The following is a 21,413-nucleotide window of genomic DNA, read 5'->3' as shown; positions in this document are numbered from 1 at the left end:
AGGATGCCTGGGCTTCACGGCCGAGCAAGATGAAGAAAGGTTTGCTGGGCTGAGAAGTTGCCGGCTCATGGGTCTTTCACAACCCCCATGGGCAGGGCAGCTATTCATTTGTTTTGGGGTGCTGTGGATCAAGCCAGACCCATCGAGAGAGTCACGGTCTCTCCCTTTGCAGGGCCCTGGTGCCCAGCTGTGGATTCGACTGCATGGCTTACTTACTTCTGAAAAGGGTATTGTGCTGAGCCTGTGTGTATGTGTGTGTGCATGTGTGTATGTCCACACCAGTGCTTGAATTTAGGGCCTGAGTGCTGCTCCTTAGCTTTTTTCACTCAAGGCCGGGGCTCCGGCTCCACGTCTGGCTTTTTGGTGGTTAATTGGAGAGGAGAGTCTCAAGGACTTTCCTGCTTGAGCTGGTTTCAAAACAAGATCCTCAAATCTCAGCTGATTACATGTGTGAGCCACCTTGTGGGTCCCCCCCCCACCCCCCATGGCCATTATCCAGCCCTGGGGAGAATGTTGGACTGGGAGTGGCAGTGCTGGCAGGCCACACCCCCGTGTGCAGGGACGGGGAGGCACCCAGCTGCTGGGTGGATGGGCACATCACACCCGGTCAGGAAACATCAAACCTGTCAGGAAAGCAAGTAGCTTCTCGCCCTGTGGTTGGCTCTGGGAAGCTGCCCACAGTAGGAAGAGGGAATTCTGCAGGAAGGAAGCTGACTAGACGAGTGTTCATTTCAAAGGAGAAACAAGTAGTGGTGTGACCTGATGGTTCTGGCCTGAGGTCCACAGGGCTAGACCCAATCTTAATTTTGGGGTTGTTTGGGGGGTACACTAGGATCTGGACTCAGTGCCTTGCCTTTGCTAGGCAGGTGTTTTACCCTGAGCCACACCTTTTGGCTTTAGGTATCTTTTTGGATAGGAACTTGTGTTTTTGTCCAAGCGTGAGCACAGATGGAAATTCTTGTACTTACGTCTCCTACAAAACTTGAGATTAGCGACATGACCACGCACACTTGTTCGTTGAGACAGGGAGGGTCTCACCAGCTTTTTGCCGAAGCTTCCTTTAAACTTCATTTCTCCAAGATGCCTTTCAAGTAACAAACTGCAGGTGTGAAGCCACTTTCACCCAGGCCCCTACATTTTTGTCAATTGTGGGGCTTGAACTCAGGGCCTGGGTGCTACCTCTCAGCTCTGTTGCTCAAGGCTAGTGCTCTAGCATTTTGAGCCACAGTGCCAGTTCTGATTTTCTGGTGGTTAATTTGGAGATAAGAGTCTCACAGACTTTCCTGCCCAGGCTGGCTTCGAACTTCAGTCCTCAGATCTCAGCCTCCTGAGTAGCTAGGATGACAGGCGAGAGCACCAGCACCGGCTTTCTAAATTTGTTCTGACGAAGGCAACTGATGGCCACAGGCAAGTGGAGCCTGAGGCGGCACAGGCCTGCTGGGCAGACAGGAGGGGCGAGGCCCTGTCACCTCCCAGCACGGCGGTGGGGTGCACATCAGGACCCGGGGAAAGAACCGGGAGGCAGAGGCTGAAGGAGACAGATGCGGACCTTTTATTCCACATATGGCTACCATGAGAACCTCCCAAGTTCAAATAAAAATAGAACTTTACAAATTAAAAAATACGACTTACACACACAGCGGAATTAGCCGACGTTACAATTCAAACGAACAGTGCAAACGGAAAGAAGCCGCGGCCGTGGGGGAGAGGCAGCGGGCAGGGGGCCAACACTGTAGGTCAATACTGCCAGGCCCCGGAGGCCGCCCGGGGCCCCGAGCTCGGCCCTCAGGGGCGGCCAGCGCCACGCCGCACCAGGCCCGCCGCATGGACACGCGTCCACTCTGGCTGGAACCGTCAGCGCCACAAGTCACGAGAAGCCCCCTCCCCTCAAGGCACAGAACCCACACACAGAGCGCTGGGGGCCGCAGGACAGCACTGGGAGACGGGCGACGAGCCGTGGCCTCCAGCGACGGGCAGGGGGGAGGAGGACGGGACGCCGGGATGGGGAGGGCTGGCGTGGGTCTATTTCTGGGCTAATGTGACATGGTCACAGAGCTGGGTGGGGAGGGACGGGAGGGGGGGACCCACCTCCCTGTGTGGTCTCACAGGAAGGCTGGCCCCTACCCCCCGCCCCCCCCCCGCCGAGGGCTCTTGGGGCCCAGGAGACCGGGGATGTGTGTGTGAAGCTCCTGTGGCCAGGCATGCCGCTCAAACAAATGGGGACTTTGTTGGGGGGCGAGCCCTGGGGCTTGAACTCAGGGCTTCATGCTCTTGCTTGGCTTTTCCACTCAAGGCTGGTGCTCTGCCACGTGAGCCACACCTTTGCTTCCAGCTTTTTACTGGTTCATTAGAGGTAGGAGTCTCACGTGCTCTTCTGCCTGAGCTGGCTTTGACGCTCAGTCCTCAGAGCTCAGCTGGGATTACAGGCCTAAGCCCCAGTGCTTGGCTGGGCCCTTCTTAAGAGCATCAAGAACAATGTGGTCAAGCTCTGAACGCTGCCAGAAAAAGCAACAGCAGTGAGGCGAACACACCAGCTAGAAGGTTCCATTTCTGAGCTTTGTTGGAAGGACTAGCCCAAACAGGCTGGAAACGGAGACGTCAACATTATGGCCAAAGACCAGCAGGTGGGGAGAACAGGAGGTGACGCACGGCCAGCTGCAAGGTCCCCAGGGGCCCCGGGAGCCTCCCAGGGGGGCAGCGAGCACAAGACCCACTGGGCCTCAGCCCAGGCTCAGGAGGCTGAGATCTGAGGATCAAGGTTCAAAGCCAGCCCGGGTAGGAAATAGGAAAGCCCGTGAGACTCTTATCTCAATAAACTACTCATAAAAAACCAGAAGTGGAGCTGTAGCTCCAGTGGTAGAGCACTGGCCTTGAGAACAAAAGCCCAAGGACAGTGCCCAGGCCCTAAGTTCAAGCCCCAGGGCTGGCAAAACCCACAAGATAACAACCCCCGCCAACATGAAATGCAAACAAAAGCTACCATGAGTCCCAGACAATGGTCGGCACAGGGGAAGGGGTGGGAGAGGCTCACCCACGTGTGGAAGGGAGGGGGAGGAAGATGAGCGACAGCGCCCCTAGAGGCCATGCCCACGAGGGACCCCCAGCCGGAGCCGGGGCTGGCCTGTCCAAGTGGGCAGCACGCTGGCCCTCCAGGCTCTGCTGACCAGAGGGGACCTTCCGTCCCTCCCAGCCCCGTGGCCGCTCGCCCTGTCACCTACCTTTGAGTGGCCTTGGCTCCCGACGGCCCCAGGGCTCAGCAGTTTTGCTGGGGTGCCCGGCTCTGGTTAACTTGGGGAGTGAGATGGAGGTTAAGCCTTGGCTGTCTGCCAGGGAGGAACTGGGAACTCAGAAGGCCCAGAAGTGGGGGGAGGGGGGAGGAGGGCTGGGGAGACCACGGCTGTTTGCGAATGGGACCAGTGGGGGAATGGGGGGCGCGGCGGGACCCCGGATCGGACTGGAGTGTGGAGACTGCGAGTGGGATCGCGGTGCTCTGTGCTTCTGGCCGGTGGTGGCTCTAGGGGACTCGGGCCACGGGGAAGCCCGGCACTGCGAAGGGAGGTGCATCGCCTCCCTTCAGACGTGCCAGAGACAATGCTAAGAGGCCCAGAGTGCAGGAGGCCCTGGGCTTGAGCCCCAGAACCATGGAGCAGGAGGAGGGGGAGGAGGGGGGGAGGAGGGGGGAGGAGTTCAGGGAAGGCCTCCCTGCACACGGGGGCTTTCTCCAAGCCCGATTTCCCAACTCAGCAATGGACTTCACTGAAAGCGGCCCCCCACTGTTCGCAGGGGCCCAGGCCAACCAGAATGGCTAAGGCAGCAGCTGGGCGGAGCAGGAAAGATACCCAGGGCCCAGCCTGCCTTCCACCCCGGCCCTGGCTGGCGGGGCCTGCGCCCACGGTGATGCAGAAGCACAGGGAGGCGCCAGCTCGGGCACCTAGGTGCAGGGTCTCTGCCAGAGAGGTGCTTGGTGATTCCAGGCTCTCTGGGCGAGAGCGTGACTGGGGACCTCGAGGCTGGACCAGCCCGGCCAGCTGTGGGGGCCTGCGAGGGGGCCTGTGCCTGCCGGGCGGCTCGGGGAGGGGCCCGCAGACCCTCACAGAGTCTGGTAGTGCTGCCGCAGCCGGGCCTGCAGAAACTCGTACGTCAGGTTGTGCCGGGTAACGATCCCCACGATCTGGAACAGGAGAAAGGTCCAGAGTCCACAGTGACTTCACCGAGGTGTGAGGCACCGGGCACGGTGGCACATGCCTGTAACCCAGCACTTGGGGGGTGGGGGGGCAAAAGCAGGGAAACAACAGGGCAGGGTCTCAGAGACCGCCCGCCCCAGGCCGGTGGGGGGAGGCAGCGCAGCGCCCTGGCGCCACCTGGCGGCCTCCCGGGACAGAGGCGGCACAGGCGGGGGGGGGGGGGGGGGGCAGGGGCCGGGCCGGGCTCAGGCTCACCTCTCCCACGGCGTTCACCACGGGCAGGTGGCGCAGGCCCATGGTTCTGAACAGGTTGAAGACTTGGGAGACGTGGGTGTTGGGAGAGACGGTGAATGGTGAGGGGTTCATATACGGGGTGACATCCTGCAGAAGAGATGGCAGGGGTCAGCCGCAGCCCACAGAGCAGCCCTCGCCACGGTCGCCCCAGATGGCCCACGGGGCAGCCCCCTCACCACGATCATCCGAGGGTTCAGCAGCGTCAGGTCCAGGTCGTGGATGTCAGGGTACCGCGGGTAGTCCTCGGCCATCTCGGCGTAGGAAAGGCGCGGCTGGCTGGCGCTCTGCAATCCCAACCAAGACAAGGGTCCTTGCCGGGGGGTGGGGGGGCGCAGAGGCTCCCTACTCGCCTCCCAATCTACCAGCCTGCTGCACATCCTCCTCCCCTCCCCAGCTGGGCTGCGCCCCTCCACGTGGGGCTCTTCCTGTGCCACCCCAGTCACTGCTGTGCAGGCCGGCTGGACCGCAGGGGCCTCAGGCTGCAGCCCGTGGGCAACTTGCCTGGCCTCCTACTACAGACAGCGCGAGGTGCCCCGGGCGGCACAGGTGTGTGTGTCTGTGTGTTCCTGGGTGGCACAGGTGTGTGTGTGTATTTTCCTGGGTGGCACAGGTGTGGGTGTGTTCCCGAGTGGCACAGGTGTGTGTGTGTTCCCGGGTGGCACAGGTGTGTGTGTGTATGTTCCTGGGTGGCACAGGTGTGTGTGTGTGTGTTCCTGGGTGGCACAGGTGTGTGTGTGTGTTCCTGGGTGGCACAGGTGTGTGTGTGTTCCCGGGTGGCACAGGTGTGTGTTCTTGAGTGGCACAGGTGTGTGTGTATGTGTTCCTGGGTGGCACAGATGTGTTCTTGAGTGGCACAGGTGTGTATGTGTTCCCGGGTGGCACAGGTGTGTGTTCCTGAGTGGCACAGGTGTGTGTGTGTTCCCGGGTGGCACAGGTGTGTGTTCTTGAGTGGCACAGGTGTGTGTGTTCCTGAGTGGCACAGATGTGTGTGCGTGTGTTCCTGGGTGGCACAGATGCGTGCATATGCATGTGCAGTGGTCCCAGGTGGCCCAGGGATACTTGACCGTCCACCACCTGTGAGAGGAGAGAGCAGGTGGGGGGTGCCGGGGTCCCCCTTTTCTGGAAGTGCAGCGAGGTGGGCGGAGGCGCCGGGCACTCACCGACTGGCTCTCCGAGTAGCACACGCCGCGGACGAGCAGGGTGACGAGCTGGGAGCGCAGGACGAGGCCGTGGAAGGTGAGCGGGCGGAAGCGCTCCTCCATCGTCCAGTCTTCGCTCGGGGACTGGTCGGGGTACAGGTTGGGGTAGGGAGTGTATCTGTTACACAAAAACCAGACACTGCCTAGCACACCCTGGGCTGGGCGGCCCGAGGGGCGGCGGGCGGCGGGCGCGGGCCGCACCTGCGCTCCAGCATCTGCTGCAGCAGGTCCTCCTTCTCGGCCGGCTCCTCGGGGGCCGCGTGCTCCTCGCACATGTTGCGCAGCTCGCTCGACGGGTAGGACTTCATGGACTGGCTCCGCCGGCGCTGCTCCCCGGCGCGCGTCAGGATGCTGGACTTCTGAGGACAGGGTGGGCACAATGGCAGGCGTCACAGGGAGGCCGCAGGCCTCGGCCTAACACACCCTCCCGCGGCCACTGCCCCGCCCAGGGATCGGAGAACCAGGGCCTAATGGCAGAACCATGCGGGGCGAGGGGAAGGGCTCACGGGGCCCCGTGGCTTGTCTTCTGTTTCGTACGTAACATCACAAGGTTCAAAGGCCTCCTCACCTCTATATGGAGAGAGGACTTTCTTTCTGATATTGGTGACCAAACCTGAACCCAGGCCCTCACATACCCCAGGCAAGCGCTTTACCACTGAGTACCCCAACCCCAACCCCAGTGTAAACCCCAGCCCCAGCGCAAACCCAACCCCAACTCCAACCCCAGCCAGAGCGCAAACCCCAACCCCAACCCCAGCCCCAGTGCAAACCCCAGCCCCAACTCCAACCCCAGCCCCAGCGCAAACCCCAACCCCAACCCCAGTCCCAACGCGAACCCCAACCCCAACCCTAAACCCAGCCCCAGCCCCAGCTGGCTGCTTTCTGTTGGCCACTGTCCCTCCTCCTGACTTGGGAAGGAACATCTGAGTGCCCTACATTGTCTTGTGGGGCTGTCAGTCCATCGCTGCCCCCATCAAAGCCATCAAGCCCAGGGGTGGACGCCAGGCCCAAGTGAGGCTGAGAGGCTGGCCCTGCTCTCCAGAAGATGGGGATCAGGAAATAATCTTCCTCCTGGGACCCCAAGGATGTGGTGCATCCCACCAGCTAGCTTTGCAGTCTCCACACTGTTATTCCTGAAGCTCCCAGACCACCCTCATATCCCCCCTTACTGGGGTTTGAACTCAGGACCTTGTGTTTGCTAGGTAGATTCTCTACTATTAGAGCCACACCTTCAGTCATTTTGCATTTAGTTTGTTTTAAAGATAGAGTCTTGGCTTTTTGCCCAGGCTAGCGTCAATCCATGATCCTCCACCTCCACCTCCTGAGTAGCTGGAATTACAGGTTCTCACCACCATGAAGGATTCTCCTTCCTCTACGTAGGTCAAAGGCTACCGCATTTGTCAACACCCTAGATAGTTGCACATGGTAAATTCTAAAACCTAGACTTAAAAAAGATACGGCTGGGGCCGGGATGTAGCTTAGTGGCAAAGCACTTGCCTAGGAAGATCAACGTCCTAGGTTCAATCCCCAGTACCAAAAAAGAAAAAAACAAAACAAAAAAGACCAGGCCAGGCACCAATGAATGGCTCACGCCTGTAATCCAAGCTCCTCACGAGACCAAGATCTGACAATCGGCAGTTTGAAGCCAGCCAGGGCAGGAAAGTCTGAGATTCTTATTTCTAGTTAATCACCTGAAAACCAGAAGTGGCGCAGTGGCTCAAGAGGTAGAGCCTTGAGCAAGAAAGCTCAGGGATAGCACGCAGGACCTGAGTTCAAGCCCCATGACCAACAAAAATAAAAAGATCCGGGGGCATGTGTACACCTGACGAAGCCCATCGGGGCTGTGGATCTCAGCTGTTCCATGGCAGGGTGACCCACAGCCAGTCAGGGTTACCCAGGAGGGTGTGGCGGCCGTGAACAGAAGCACCAAGACTGTTTTCTCTACCTTGAACTTGATGTTGTTGCTGATGAGCTGGTTGCCCTTCATGAACTCCCTCTCGTTGCCCCGGTTCTCTGTGACCACTGGGAAGGCGTGGTGGACCGTGGTGCGCAGGATGCTGACCAGAGACTGGATGCGGGTGTGCGGGTAGACGTAGGTCAGGTTGGGCTCCATGATGTCGCTAGCTCTCAGCCTGGGGGAGGGGAACCACCCAGCCTCACGAGCAAGCCCAGGGCCCTGGAAACAAGCTCAGGGGCCCGTGCCAGTTCTCCCTCTCTTCTGCAGCATCCCTTCTCACATGCTGTTCCCTGTGCCTGGAACACCCTTCATGCTTTTACCCGTGCCTCCCCTCTTCATGAGCCCCAGAGGCCTGATGGAGGGCTGGCAGCTCCCTGTACACGGCAGGTACCTGCTAGGTATCATCATTAGGCTGCTCATTACATTGAAACTGAAAATGTAATCTTGGGGTCTCGTTTGGATCAGGGAATGGCACATCCCAGCTCACAGATCAAATCTAGCCTTGCTCACTCATCCACAGTGCTTCCCTGCTCTAACAGCAGTGCTCAGTAGCGACAGAGATGCTCCAAGTTGACCGCAGCTGCTTCATGGCGCTGCGCTAGTCCATCAGGGCCTGCCTGCTATCTGGACAGGAGGCCGCAGGGTCTGTGGGATCACTTAGGCCAACTGGGGCACGCGTCAGGTGCGCACGCAGCAGGCTGGCCTCACTCCCTGCCTCAGTCTCAGTCCTATCCCGACGGGATCCAGACGTGTGACCTGTGACACGTGGCTGTACATGTAGCCAGGAACCGGCCTGCCCTCGGCCTCGGCAAGCCTCTCAGCCCCTCTGGTCCCCACTGCCCCCCCTGCCCCCACCACGCAGCTGCCATGCTGGGGAACACCGTCCCTTCTTCTTGCTCCAAGCCAGCCTTACCACCCCAGCCTCAGACCTTACTTGTCCATCTCCACCTCGGTCTCCCACTCCAGGAGCGGCACGCCCCGCAGGCCCACGTGGATGTCGTAGATGCCCTTGTTGAAGAAGTCCCCTGTCCATTTGGCTACCTGGAACACAAAGCAGTGGCCTGGAGACCATCCCTGTGGGATGAGCTTGGCCCCAGCCTGCGGGGCGTGGGGGGGTGCTCACCATCAGGGTGATCATGATGGGGAGCCCATAGGTGATCTCGTTGGTTGACTCGATCAGGATGACTGTGAGGCTGATGCTCATGCGGACCACCCCGCCTAAGAAGGCCGCTGCGCCAATCAGGGCAAAGGTCCCCGAGTAGATGTGGCCCAGCCCGATGTAGCTGGTGAAGAAATGCATGGAGACGCGCTGAGAGTCATAGTGGGTATCTGTGTATCCACATCCCCGTGCTGTGCCTATGTGCACGAGTGTGCGTACTCACATCTACTTACATGTATATGCTCTCACACACACACATATATATTTTGGTGCTGGCCCTGGGGCTTGAACTCAGGGCCTAGGCGCTGTCCCTGAGCTTCTTTTGCTCAAGACTAGTGCTCTACCACTTGAGCCACAGCGCCACTTGCAGCTTTTGGAAGTTAATTGGAGGAGAGTCTCACAGACTTTCCTGCTTGGGCTGGCTTCAAACCTGGAGCCTCAAATCTCAGCCTCCTCAATAGGTGGGGTTAAGGCATGCGCTGCCAGCACCTGGTCCTCACACGTATACTTACACTCACATGCACCCATTTGCACAGATACACACACCCATTCACACGTACACTCATACTCACACTCTTGAAACATATGCACATGCTCACTCGCACACTTATATACTGTACCTTTTGAGGACATTGGCCACGAGGCGCCCAAAAGCTGCCCCACACAGCAGAGAGGGCACAAACAGACCACTTGGCACAGAAATGCCGTAAGTCCAACAGGCAAGCAGGAAATAGAGGACGAAGAACAAGGCCAGGGTGATGGGGCTGAAGGTCCCTGCAAGGGAAAGACCAGGCTGAGATGCCGGCCTTCACTGCCCCAAGACCCAGCGGGCCGTCCTCCTCGCTGGCCCTTCCACGGCCTGCCCCGGGCCCCCTGCCGGCACGGCTGTGCGGCTGGGGTGATGCGGGAGGAGCCCTGGGCTGGCTTGGAGGGAAGGGGGGCTGAGCAGCAGAGCCAAAGCCAGCGCCCCGCTGGGCTGGGGCAGTGCAGACTCACCGTCCTGGTGGAAAAGCTGGAGGATGGCCGACTCCTGAGGGTTGAAGAAGAGCGTGGCCATGTCATTGTACGTATCATTGGGACAAAAAAATGTCTTGATACTGGAATTCACACCTTCTGATGTGACCTAGGAAGCAGGAGTAAAGAAGTCAGCCTAAGGGGGCGCTCGTGGCTCACGCTTGTCACCCTCGCTACTCAGGAAGCTCAGATCTGAGGAGGGAGGGTTAAAGCCAGCCCAGGCAGTTAAGTCTGTGAGACTCTTATCTCCAATCAACTATTCAGAGAAGGCTAGAAGTGGCACTGTGGCTCAAGCGCTAGCTTAGAACACAGAGGCTCAGGGACAGCGCCCAGACCCTGAGTCCAAGCCCCAGAACCAGAAAAGAAAAAAAGGCATCATAAGGATACCCAACCAGGACACACGGGTCTCTAGCAAGGTCAGAAGTCTGCCTGCACAGCTTTGCCTCCACTTACACTGGCAGCAGAAATTGAGCAAACCAATGGAGGAATGCACCCACTGTATTCAATATACACTGCGTAAGAAATGAACTATGCAACTTGTGGGCAGGGACGGGGGAGGGGGAATGTGGAAAAGTAAAGGAAGGGGTGACATTGTCCAAGAAGCATTATACTCATCTGACTATTGCACTGTAACCCCTCTGTACAACTTAATAAACAACTCAGAAAAAGCCGCAAGTCGGAAGTGCTGCTGTAGATCAAGTGGTAGAGCACTAGCCTTGAGCACAGAGAGGCTCAGGGACAGCGCCCACGCCTTGAGTACAAGCACCAAGACCAGCAAGAAAAACCCTCAAAACCAACAGCAGCCAACTGTGGTGTTGATCTCTGCATTTTGATGCTGAGTGAAAGAATCACTACAAAAACCTTTGATCACAGTTCTCTCTGACAGCTGGACGCCGTGGGGAGTTTGGCAGGTGAGACAGGTGTCCAGGCCGCTACCTGACCCAGGGCCTCACCTTTGGTTATGAATGCTAACAGCCTTTGTCCTGGACTTTCTGGGAAAGAAACCCACCTTGGCCTGAGGCTTGGTGGCTGTGCCCCTCCTCTAACCCCATCTGGAGGTCAGAATCCAAAGAGGAAAAAGGACCTGCTCCCCACCACCGAGCCTCTGGCTCTCACCATGGTTCACCCAAGGGTGGAGGGAAGGGCGTCTGGTTTTCTAGCAGACAGTGCTCAGGGACATGAGTCACAGCCAGGGCTGTCTATACAGAACGGTGTTATAAAGATGAAGGATAGGGGTTCTGCATCTGACTGCACCGATGACACAGATGAAGCGCTCAGTGTGGGCGCTGTGACACTGGGTGATGGTTTATATCACAACCCCATGGGCCACACAGCAGGCTGCCAGGGACAGAGCGGAGCCCTGCTGGCAGAGGCTGGCAAAGGAGAAATGTGTGCCGTGCCCCAGCATCACGGAGCGGAGCAAAGCCAATGGTGGGCGGCTGGGCCCCAGCATCATGGCTGTGGCAGGCTGGATTTCCCAGAGTACATCTGGAGGAGCCTGGTCCCGAAGGCCTCTGGAAAAGGCCCGTGTCAGCTGCACTGGGCAGCAACACAGCACTTCTGGAAAAGCAGAGCAGACTCCAAAATGAGGCGGCTTTGTCGCCAACTGTGCCAGGGACAGCACTTCATGTCTCATCTACATGGTGGCAGCAAAGCTACCCTCACGCCACATGCCGTTAGCTAAGGGATCTGGGCCAAGGCCTCTCCTTGCCTCCGTTTCCTACTATGTAAGGTGGGGATAGCTGGAGGAGCCCGTGGGAGAGTGAATCCACGTGTGGAGACTGAGGTATGGCACACAGCCACCCTTCCCGGGACAACTACTAAGGCGGCCCCTGGGTCTAGATCAACCCACAAGCCCACAGGCACAGAACGAAGCTTGGTTTTCTTTTTTCCTGTCTGCTTTTGGAGTCAGGGGTTTCGCTCTGTAACCTAGGCTAGCTGTGTCGTGACCCTATGCTTTAGCCTCACGCGTGCTGGGATTACTGGCATGAGCCACTGGGCCTGGCACAGAATGCTTTTATGGTTGTTTTCGAATGTTCCAGAACAGGACACTCTTGGAAAACTACCGATCTTAAGACGCGTGACCTAGGGAATAACCGAGACGGGAGCCGGCAAACGTCCTTAGAGAGCAAGGAAGTATCCTGCGTGTTCTGCCATCACACATGGTATGGCCATCTCCAAGTGCGAGCAGCCCTCAGCTCGGGGCGGCACGAGTGAGCAGCTCTGAGGAGCAGGTGTGGCCGTGGCCGGCTGACCCCCGGTGGAACGTGTCTAGGGCTGTGCGCTCTGTTCCCGCGATGCTGATGAGGCGGCTCTCCAAGGCGAGGGGTGGGGGAGAAGGGGGGATGATGTCTCTGAAGGACTCACATGACCAGTTAAAAGCAACCCAAAGAATGTAGGGAAGGCTCAGCAGCCACCACCCCAGAGGCTGAGCACACGGTTGTTTCTCAGACCCACCGGAGGGGACCAAAGCAGCATGGTGGAGTCAGCCCCTCTGCTTCCCAAGGAAAGGCCCTCAGGAAGGGAGAGGGAGAGGGAGACAGGCGCAAAGGACACTTCAGTAAGAGCCAGGAGATGCTGGGAAAAGAGATTCGTGGTTCACCCTGACACAAACAACCCTTTGTGTGTGTGTGTGCATGCGCGTCATGTGTGCAAGTGTGTATGCACACACCAGTACTAGAGCTTGAACTCAGCACTTGGGGGTCTAGTTTGGCTTTTGTGCTCGAGGCTGGTGTTCTACTACGTGAGCCACATCTCCACTTCTGGCCTTTTGATGGCTAGCTGGAGATAATCTCATGGACGTTTTTGTGGTCCAGGCTGGCTTTGAACCTTGATCCTCAGCTCTCAGCCTCCTGGGTAGCTAGGATCACAGGCTTGTTTTGCCCAGTCCTAAGTGCGACCCCCAGGATATCAAAGGCAAGGTCATGGGTGATGAGGCCTGCTCAGGGGTCCCTGTAAGCCTGGAGAGGTAGAAGTATAACACACACTTGGAGAAGGAGTAGTCAAGAACCCCAAGCTTGTTTCTGACAAGTACTCCCTAGAAAACAGCTCCCTTCCCAAAAAGCCAGACTCATTTACAATGTGGACCAGACAGCCAGACTGGTTCACAAAGCACATGAGACAGCCAGACTCACTCACAAAGGTGAACTAGACAGCCAGACTCGTTCACAAAGTGGACCAGGCAGAAGGCGCCTATGTGCATTCTCTCAGGTAGAGCAATGGCGCACATTCCCGACTCTCAGCCCCCTGCTACCCTGCACCTCGGAACAGCGGGTTCTGGTGGAGGGAGAAGGCGGCAGGCATGTGAGGGATACCTGGAGCTGGATGGAGCCATTGCCGACTTGACTCGCAGAGGACATTTCTCGGCATTCCCCTAATACCATGGAGGCCACGAACACCACCGCGGTGGTTACCAGGGACACCAAGAGGCTCTCCAAGACTCTAGGAAGCAGAGCACAGCTGTCACAATCCACAATGACACTTGGTATGAAGACAGGACATACACCCTGCACCCCCCCTCCCCACAGCCCCTGCTCAGTCTATACACACACACACACACACACACACGCGCGCGCGCGCGCACACACGTGCACAGCTCAGTCCACACTGGCTGCATTACTGCTGCATCCCAGCAATCTGCAGTTCCAAATGGGCAGGCAATCAAGTGGTGACCACAGCCACATCCTCTCCCCAGGGGACTGCCCGGCCTCCACGGTGCATCTGGGCAGGAATGGCCTCAGCAGGGCCACGCTGGCCCTCCCAACTTGGTCTTATAGTAACAGGAGGTCACAAGAGCTGGGAGTCAACCAGCCACCTGGACACACATGAAGCGCAGGCTAGGCCTCGTGGCCGGTGCCGCCAGCAGGGTAGATTTGGGAGCCTCTTTCATTGTTGGGGGAGGCAGGAGCTGTCTCCCAGGAAGAGAGGGCCCCGTATGGGGCTCAGGGAGCCACAACAGGCTCGTTCACAGGGGAGGCAACTGTGCAGATACCTGACGAGCTTAGGTTTCGGGTGCACATTTCGCATCCGGTACTTTGCAAGCCTCTTGTTCAGACAGTTGAATGTGGCTCCCAGGAGGCCCCCAATGACCCCCATCACGACGAAGAACCCCAAATCCATAGCTGTCCAGAGATGACATTTTTTATCAGAGTCAGAGCACTGAGAGAAGGGGGAAGGGAGGGAGAGAGAAAAACCAGAGTGGCCATGAGAACAGGCAGGGACAGAGAGAAGACAGAAACAAGAGTGGTGCTGCCTGCCCTTCTCAGAGAGCCGAGGCCTCACTGGAATCCTACCCACGCCAAGCCTGGCACGCGTGGCGACACTAGAGGGGCAGATGGCCTCGCTAGAGGGGCAGTGGCTTCACTGGAAGCTGCACCTGGCCTCTGGTTCCTCCGTAGGAGCCAATTCCAAGGGTCAGGCAAGGAATCCTGGGAGAAAAGACGAGCATACCTTAAACTCGCCAAAGCTCAGCAGTCCCGGGAGCTGGAAGGAGCCCCAACTTCCGAACTGAATCCCAGAACGGAAGAAGTTGAGGGTGAAGGTGGCAGACATGGAGCAAAAGAGCTGGAGACAGTGACAAAAACAGGGGCACAACTGTGACAGGTCCTCCTCTCTCCCTCGAAGCTCAGTCCCACAGCCCCATCCGAGGCGTGTGGGCACGGGGCTGAGACGGGGATGTGCCCCCCCACCCCCGGGGTGGACCTCGGGAGACACGTGGAAACGGGGCCTAAGACCGCCTCCTCCCAACAGCCTTCCAGGAACACCCTCTGCCAAGCAGATACTGTGCCAAGAGGAAGGAGAGGCACAAAGGAGAACACTGCTCAAGGGAGATAGGTTCAAGTCCTAACCCGGGATGATGCCCACTTTGTGCTTTCATAGATGGCTCACAGAGGACGGTGGCTGTTTGCTGTGGGGTGGGCAGTGTGGAGGCCCAGGCCGTGACCACTGAGGAACCGCCCTCCGACATCACCAGAATGATGTTTCAAGGTCCTGAGATGCCCAGGTGAGTTTTGGGTGTGGTTTCCTCTAGCGTCTACTTACCACTTTCCACGTGAGCCCTTGGTTCCAGAAGGACGAGCCCTCTTCCAGACTAAACAAGGTGCCTCCAATGGGTGCCCCAAAGGCTGCAGCTACCCCAGCGGCTGCCCCAGCTGAGACAAAGTCTCGCTTGTCTCTGAGGAAAGAAGAGAGGGGTGGGTGGGGGTTGGGAATGGCGTATCTATGGAAGAGCCCTCTGCTGCAAGCACCTTCTCACTTTTCCCCATCTGAGTAACACAGACACGTCTGCACATGTCCTTTCCTGGTTGGTTATCAATCTTGGACCAGCTTCATGTTCTGAGATGCTCCCAGGCCTTAAGAAAGCCCTGATGCGCTGGGTACTGGTGGCTCACACCTGTACCTAACTATTCAGAAGATGAGATCTGAGAATTGTGTGCAAAGCCAGCTTGGGCAGAAAAATGTGACTCTTATCTCCAATTAACCAGCAAAAACCCAGACGTACAGCTGTGTTTCAAGAGGTAGAGTGATAGCCCTGAACAAAAAAGCTAAGGGACAGAACTTAGGCCCCGAGTTCAAGCCCTAGGACTGGCACTGCCACGTGCATGTGAGCACACACGCGTGCGCGCACACACACACAGAGCCAGGATGCCAGCTCAGTATTTTTGTTCACCTGCCAGTGGGTATGAATGCTACCTGCTGCAGGGGCTGCTCTGAGCCAGGCTAGAGCAAGCACTAAGTCTGGCTGGACACGAACATCTTTTGCAGAAAAACCAATTCCTCGGCTGGGAATGTGGCTCAGTGGTAGAGTGCTTGCCTAGCATGCATGAAGCCCTGGGTTCGATTCCTCAGTACCACATACACAGAAAAAGGCAGAAGTGGCGCTGTGGCTCAAGTGGTAGAGTGCTAGCCTTGAGCAAAAAGAAGCTTAGGGACAGTGTGCAGGCCCGGAGTTCAAGTCCCAGGACTGGCAAAACAAAAAACAAAAAGAAAACCCCAATTCCGCATGTTTCCATACCTGTCACTTCGGAAATAGGGGAAGTTAAACTGGATCTTCCGCAAGGAGATGCTCTGAAACTAAAACAAAAACAAAACAAAATCAGAGTGGGCTCTCTGGGGGTGGAATCTGGGGGCACCCACAGGGTAGGGTGCTGCCATAACAAAGCACCCAGAACAGCAACCTGCAGAGAAGGAAGTCACCTCCTGTGGGAGGAACTCACGTTTCCTGCCCTCCAATGTCTAGGCCTTGCAGAAATTGCATTTTGTGCAGAGTCAACATATTGGAAAGAAAAAGGGGAAAGAGCTGAGCAAAGGACTTGGAGGAGCCAGAAGGTGCTACGGAAGATGGGGTGAGCTCTGTTCAGGGGTGTCGGAAGGGAAGGCCCCAAGACAGGGTTAGCTCTGCCCCCAGGGGCCACTCCCCAAACAGCTCCATGCATCCTTGCCCCATGTCTCTTTCCTTCCTTGTGCCTTGGGGAGCCCTGGCACTTGACTTGAGGTGGTATCGGGAGAGGAGAGCTTTCCCCTGGAAGAACCTTCTCCTGTGCCTCAGCAACTCACAGTGCACAGGACTTGAGCCTGCAGCCCAGAAACCCAGAAAAGCCTTTCCGAATGGAAGCTGTGAGGCCCCAAGCAGGTTCCTCAAGCTCTCTGAGGATGGCCGGAGAGGGTGTGAGAGGAGGGTCTGATCTGCACAGGACCTGGCACACAGGCAGCATGGGGGGGGGGGGGGGGCGGCTGTCCCATGCAGGCACTACACCAAGTGCAATGAGCCTGGAACAGGGCCTGGACCTCTGCAGCTCCCGCCTCCTGGCCCGTGGCACTGTGGGGACGACCCATCAAGCCACCTGCACAAGGCCTTGGCCGCAGCCACAGACATACAGGGAGGCTTTCGTTTCTACGTCACGGCTTTTCCCTCTTAGGACTTGGCAGGGCCTTGGCACCCCAGTTTTCACATGCATCCCAAGTGACATCTGTGGAGTGAAGTTACACTGGGCCTCCCCTGATGGACTTTCCAGCTGGCCCTGGAGGCCGGCAGCCCTTACCTGAGGAAGGCCAGCTCCCACCACGGCTCCGCTGTGGATCATGGGGCCTTCCTTCCCCACAAAGAGCCCTGGGGAAGGGGAGAGAAAAGCAGTCAGCACGGAGCAACTGAGGCTCGGGAGACCCTTGCTTCAAAACACTGCCACTGTAAAACAGACAGGCAGATGACTTTCTACAACGTCAAACTCCCTTTAAAGCTTTCTGTGAGAAAATACTCTTTATTCTTGAAATCCCAGGCCAGCAAAACACACCTGGACCACAGCTGCTCTCTGCCTGTCTTTGCAATCTGAGAGCTAAGAATGGCTCCCGTGTGTGTGTGTGTGTGTGTGTGTGTGTGTGTGTGTGTGTGTGTGTAGATATATGATATATATGCTGGTCCTGGGCTTGAACTCAGGGCCTGGGTGCTGTCCCTGAGCCTTTTTATGCTTAAAGCTAGCAGTTTTAAGCCACAATTTCACTTCTGGCTTTTTTTTTTGCCAGTCCTGGGCCTTGGACTCAGGGGCCTGAGCACCGTCCCTGGCTTCTTCCCGCTCAAGGCTAGCACTCCGCCACTTGAGCCACAGCGCCGCTTCTGGCCGTTTTCCGTATATGTGGTGCTGGGGAATCGAACCTAGGGCCTCGTGTATCCGAGGCAGGCACTCTTGCCACTAGGCTATATCCCCAGCCCTCTTCTGGCATTTTTGAGTAGTTTACTGGAGGAGGTAAGAGTCTCACGGGACTCTCTGCCCAGGCTGACTTCAAACCACATTCTTCAGATCTTAGCCTCCTGAGTAGCTGGTATTACAGGCATGAGCCACTGGCACCAGACTCTCCCTGAGCTTTTGTGCTCAAAGCTAGCACTCTATCATCTGAGCCATAGCTCCACTTCCAGCTTTTGGATGGTGGAGATAAAAGCCTTAAGACTTTTCTGCACAGGCTGATTTCAAACTGGGATCCTCAGATCTCAGCCTCCTGAGTCGCTGGGATGACAGGCGAGCGCTCATGAGCCACTGTCACGCGGCTCCTCACATTCTTCAGTCCATACATCTTAAAATGGGCAAGTTCCTTCACTATTCCCTAAGTTTGGCCTCTTGCTCCAGGCCTATATTATTTACCATCTAGCTGTTTGAACAAAAAGCTGGCAGATTTTGCCAAAAACCAAATGATCATTCTATTTCAGGTATGTCTAATGGCAACACACTGACAGTATCTGCATTTAAAAACCTATAGCCAGGGGGCTGGGAATATGCCCTAGTGGCAAGAGTGCTTGCCTCATATACATGAAGCCCTGGGTTCGATTCCCCAGCACCACATATATAGAAAGCAGCCAGAAGTGGCAGTGTGGCTCAAGTGGTAGAGTGCTAGCCTTGAGTAAAAAGAAGCCAGGGACAGTGCTCAGGCCCCAAGTCCAAGGCCCAGGACTGGCAAAACAACAGCAACAACAACAAAAAACTACAGCCCAGCCAGGCACCGGTAGCTCACGCCTAAATACCCAAGAGGCTGAGATGTGAGGATCACAGTTTGAAGCTAGCCCAGGCAGGAAAGTTTATGAGACTCTTCTCTCCAATCAACCACCAGAAAACCAGAAGTCATACTGTGGCTCAAAGTGGTAGAGTGCTAGCCCTGAGCAAAAAAGCTCAGGGACAGTAACCAGACCCTGAATTCAAGTCCTGCAACTGACAAAACAAAAATCCTATTGGCCCAAAGTGTGAACAGCTACTTAGGGCTGGCCCTTCCATCCAGATGGAGCCAGCTTACACACAAAATGCCGTACCTTCCTCCCCCCGGGCCACGCGGCAGTAAGAGGAGAAGGCCTCACGCACCTCCAGCCACGCTGAACAACACTCCCAGGACTTTGCAGAGCAGGGTCCGGAGCCGCACGATTCCTGGCACCTTCACGCCGTTCAGGTAGCACTTGATCTCAGGTATCCCTGAACCTGCTGCCACTGGCTGCCGGGACGGGGGCACAGTGTCAGTTCACACGCCAGCGGGGCTTCGCTTTGCCTGCCCTCAGGGAGCTGGACGGCTGCCCAGGGAGGGCCCTCCACCTGCACTGGCGTCACCTCACCTGAGGCCTGCTCACCCACAGGCCACCGTGGGCCAGAGGGGGGCAGGAACGTTTCCCTGGCGAGTCTGGCAGCCTGGCATCCCCTGGGAGCGTTCCGATCATCCCCGTGGCACCCACCTCCAGAGACTGTCATCTTATTTGCTGCTGGTGGTGCTGGGATTTGAATGTTGGGGAACCTGGGGGGGGGGATGGCTACTATTTGCTAGGCAGGTGCTGTACTGCTGAGCCAGACCCCAGTCCTGACTTATGCCCATTTTTTAAAAGGTTTCCTGGCTGGCTCCAAGGTGTTGCTGCAGTTGAGAGCCGCCACCCCAATCCTGAACCTCAGCAGAGTTTAGGGTTTTAACTTCCAAATATGTGTCTGCGTGAACAAGGGGGCATGTGTACAGAAGCCACTGCTTCCGGGGCTGGGGATATGGCCTAGTGGCAAGAGAGCTTGCCTCGTATACATGAGGCCCTGGGTTCGATTCCCCAGCACCACATATACAGAAAACGGCCAGAAGTGGTGCTGTGGCTCAAGTGGCAGAGTGCTAGCCTTGAGCGGGAAGAAGCCAGGGACAGTGCTCAGGCCCTGAGTCCAAGGCCCAGGACTGGCCAAAAAAAAAAAAAAAAGAAGCCACTACTTCCTGCATTGGGAGAGCCTAAGTGCAGGACCCAGAATCTCACCAGAAAGCAGCAGCCCCCCCCCCGCCCCCCTCACCTCAATCAGGACAAGAAGGCTCGCCAAGAAGACAAAGGTCAAGTTAAAGCCCAAGAGCTCGAGGAGGGACAGGGCAAGGCAGCCTTTCTGGCTACATTCCTCCACCGCTGCAGAAGCTGGGTTAAGGAAACTGGGTTCTCAAGCACACGCACCCCCAAGGCTGGGAGCGGTGTGGCTGCCCCTTTCCTAAGTCCTCGCCTCCAGTCATAAACACGTTGAAAAGGTGCCTAAGATGCTGCGGATCACAAGAGATACTTCAAAATTGTGGAACACCACAAACATCACACGAAATAATGAACATGGGGTACAACCTGGGCTTACCAAACCTCAACATCACGCCTGTATGCTCCAGATAGCTAACAACAACAGCAAAAACAAAAACATGGGGATAGGAATATGGCCTAGTGGTAGAGTGCTCGCCTCGTATACACGAAGCCCTGGGTTTGATTCCTCAGCACCATATATATAGATAAAAGCCAGAAGTGGTGCTGTGGCTCAAGTGGCAGAGTGCTAGCCTTGAGCAAGAAGAAGCCAGGGACAGTGCTCAGGCCGAGTCCACGCCCCAGGACTGGCAACAAAAAACAAAACAAATAAACAAAAACACTTAAGCCACAAAACTGGTGGTTCACACCTATAATCCTAGTTACTCAGGAGACTGAAATCTGAGGATCACAGTTCAAAGCCAGTCTGGACAGGAAAGTCCTGAGACTCTTATCTCCAATTAACTACTAAAAAGGCTGGAAGTAGAGTTGTGGCTCAAAGTGGTAGAGTGCTAGCCTTGAGTGAAAAAGCTCAGGGACAGCGCCTAGGCCCTGAGTTCAGTCCCCAGGACCAGCAACAAACAAAAACCAACCAAACAAAAAAAGTGTGAAAGAATCAAACCCAAGTCCCTCAGTCATCTTCCCACCAGCCTGAAATGACTGTGTGCCTCCATCTGTCTGCACTGATCATACGTAATCCTCAGACTTGCTCTTTCCCTCTTTCTCAACAAGAAAGTCACCATGCTAGTATCCACAGTGATGCCTCACTTATTTAGTTATAGTTAGTCCTGGGGCTTGAACTCTGGGCCTGGGTGCTGTCACTGAGCTCTTCAGCTCAAGGCTAGTGCTCTACCACTTTGAGCCACAGCACCACTTCCAATTTTCTGGTGGTTAATTGGAGATAAGAGTCTCACAGACTTTTCTACCTGGGTTGGCAATGAACCACAATTCTCAGATCTCAGGTAGGATTACAGGCGTGAGCCACCACCGCGCGGCTTGCCTTTTTTATTTTAACCTCTATAAAATTACAGAGTATGAACACACCATAATTTTCCCTTTCCCTGACTTCATCATTTCAACTTTCTGCTGCCACAAAGCCTCCAAGAATAGCTCTAGGCATGCAGGCATGTACAGGGCCCACTTCTGCGAGAATCTCTAAGTCAGGTGAATGGGCACCCTCCTGAGTTCTTCTGCCTGCATCCTACCCGCCATTCCGCTTCCTCCCCTGAGACTTGCATGTTCAGGCAGCTCTGCTTGCTTTTCTTTTTTCTGGCTGGAACTAGGGTTTGAAGTCTCGGCCTCTCACTTGCTCAGCTGTCACTCAGGCCCCACCACTAGCCCCGCATCTTGCTGGTTATTTTGGAGGAGTCTCATAGACTTTTCTGCTGAGACTGGCCTTGAATAGCAACCCTCCAGATCTCAGCATTGGGAAGAGCTAGGATTACAGGCAGGAGGCACTGACACCTGCTGTGCTGATTCTCCTGTTGAAGTTTTTATTACTATAGTATTATTATTTTATTTTATTTTTTGTTGGTCATGGGCACTGTCCCTATGCTTGCTT

The 21,413-nt window shown here is 56.4% G+C and overlaps 1 protein-coding gene and 1 long non-coding RNA gene across 2 annotated transcripts in view; one reads left to right on the top strand and one right to left on the bottom strand.

Moving 5' to 3' along the window:
- Positions 1–3,511: 3,511 nt before the first annotated feature.
- Clcn6 (chloride voltage-gated channel 6) overlaps positions 3,512–21,413 on the bottom strand; it is a 31,835-nt gene continuing 13,933 nt past the window's right edge. The window contains exons 6-23 of the mRNA XM_048350239.1: positions 19,593–19,699; positions 18,648–18,774; positions 16,848–16,915; positions 15,821–15,879; positions 14,848–14,980; positions 14,257–14,370; positions 13,799–13,965; positions 13,122–13,248; positions 9,790–9,916; positions 9,414–9,567; positions 8,758–8,917; positions 8,569–8,675; positions 7,623–7,809; positions 5,879–6,036; positions 5,639–5,795; positions 4,655–4,762; positions 4,440–4,565; positions 3,512–4,171 (exon numbers count right to left, since the gene is read on the bottom strand). Of these exons, the coding sequence (XP_048206196.1) occupies positions 4,091–4,171; positions 4,440–4,565; positions 4,655–4,762; positions 5,639–5,795; positions 5,879–6,036; positions 7,623–7,809; positions 8,569–8,675; positions 8,758–8,917; positions 9,414–9,567; positions 9,790–9,916; positions 13,122–13,248; positions 13,799–13,965; positions 14,257–14,370; positions 14,848–14,980; positions 15,821–15,879; positions 16,848–16,915; positions 18,648–18,774; positions 19,593–19,699 (2,267 nt within the window). The 3' untranslated portion in view covers positions 3,512–4,090. The remainder of the gene's footprint in view (positions 4,172–4,439; positions 4,566–4,654; positions 4,763–5,638; positions 5,796–5,878; positions 6,037–7,622; positions 7,810–8,568; positions 8,676–8,757; positions 8,918–9,413; positions 9,568–9,789; positions 9,917–13,121; positions 13,249–13,798; positions 13,966–14,256; positions 14,371–14,847; positions 14,981–15,820; positions 15,880–16,847; positions 16,916–18,647; positions 18,775–19,592; positions 19,700–21,413) is intronic.
- LOC125354580 lies at positions 6,194–21,295 on the top strand. The gene is made up of 4 exons (XR_007211507.1): positions 6,194–6,205; positions 8,277–8,281; positions 13,734–13,739; positions 21,167–21,295. It is a non-coding gene; the product is annotated as an uncharacterized LOC125354580 (long non-coding RNA).

Source organism: Perognathus longimembris, chromosome 7, assembly GCF_023159225.1.
Source record: "Perognathus longimembris pacificus isolate PPM17 chromosome 7, ASM2315922v1, whole genome shotgun sequence".
Lineage (NCBI taxonomy): Eukaryota > Metazoa > Chordata > Mammalia > Rodentia > Heteromyidae > Perognathus > Perognathus longimembris.
This window is presented reverse-complemented; position numbering and strand designations above follow the sequence as displayed.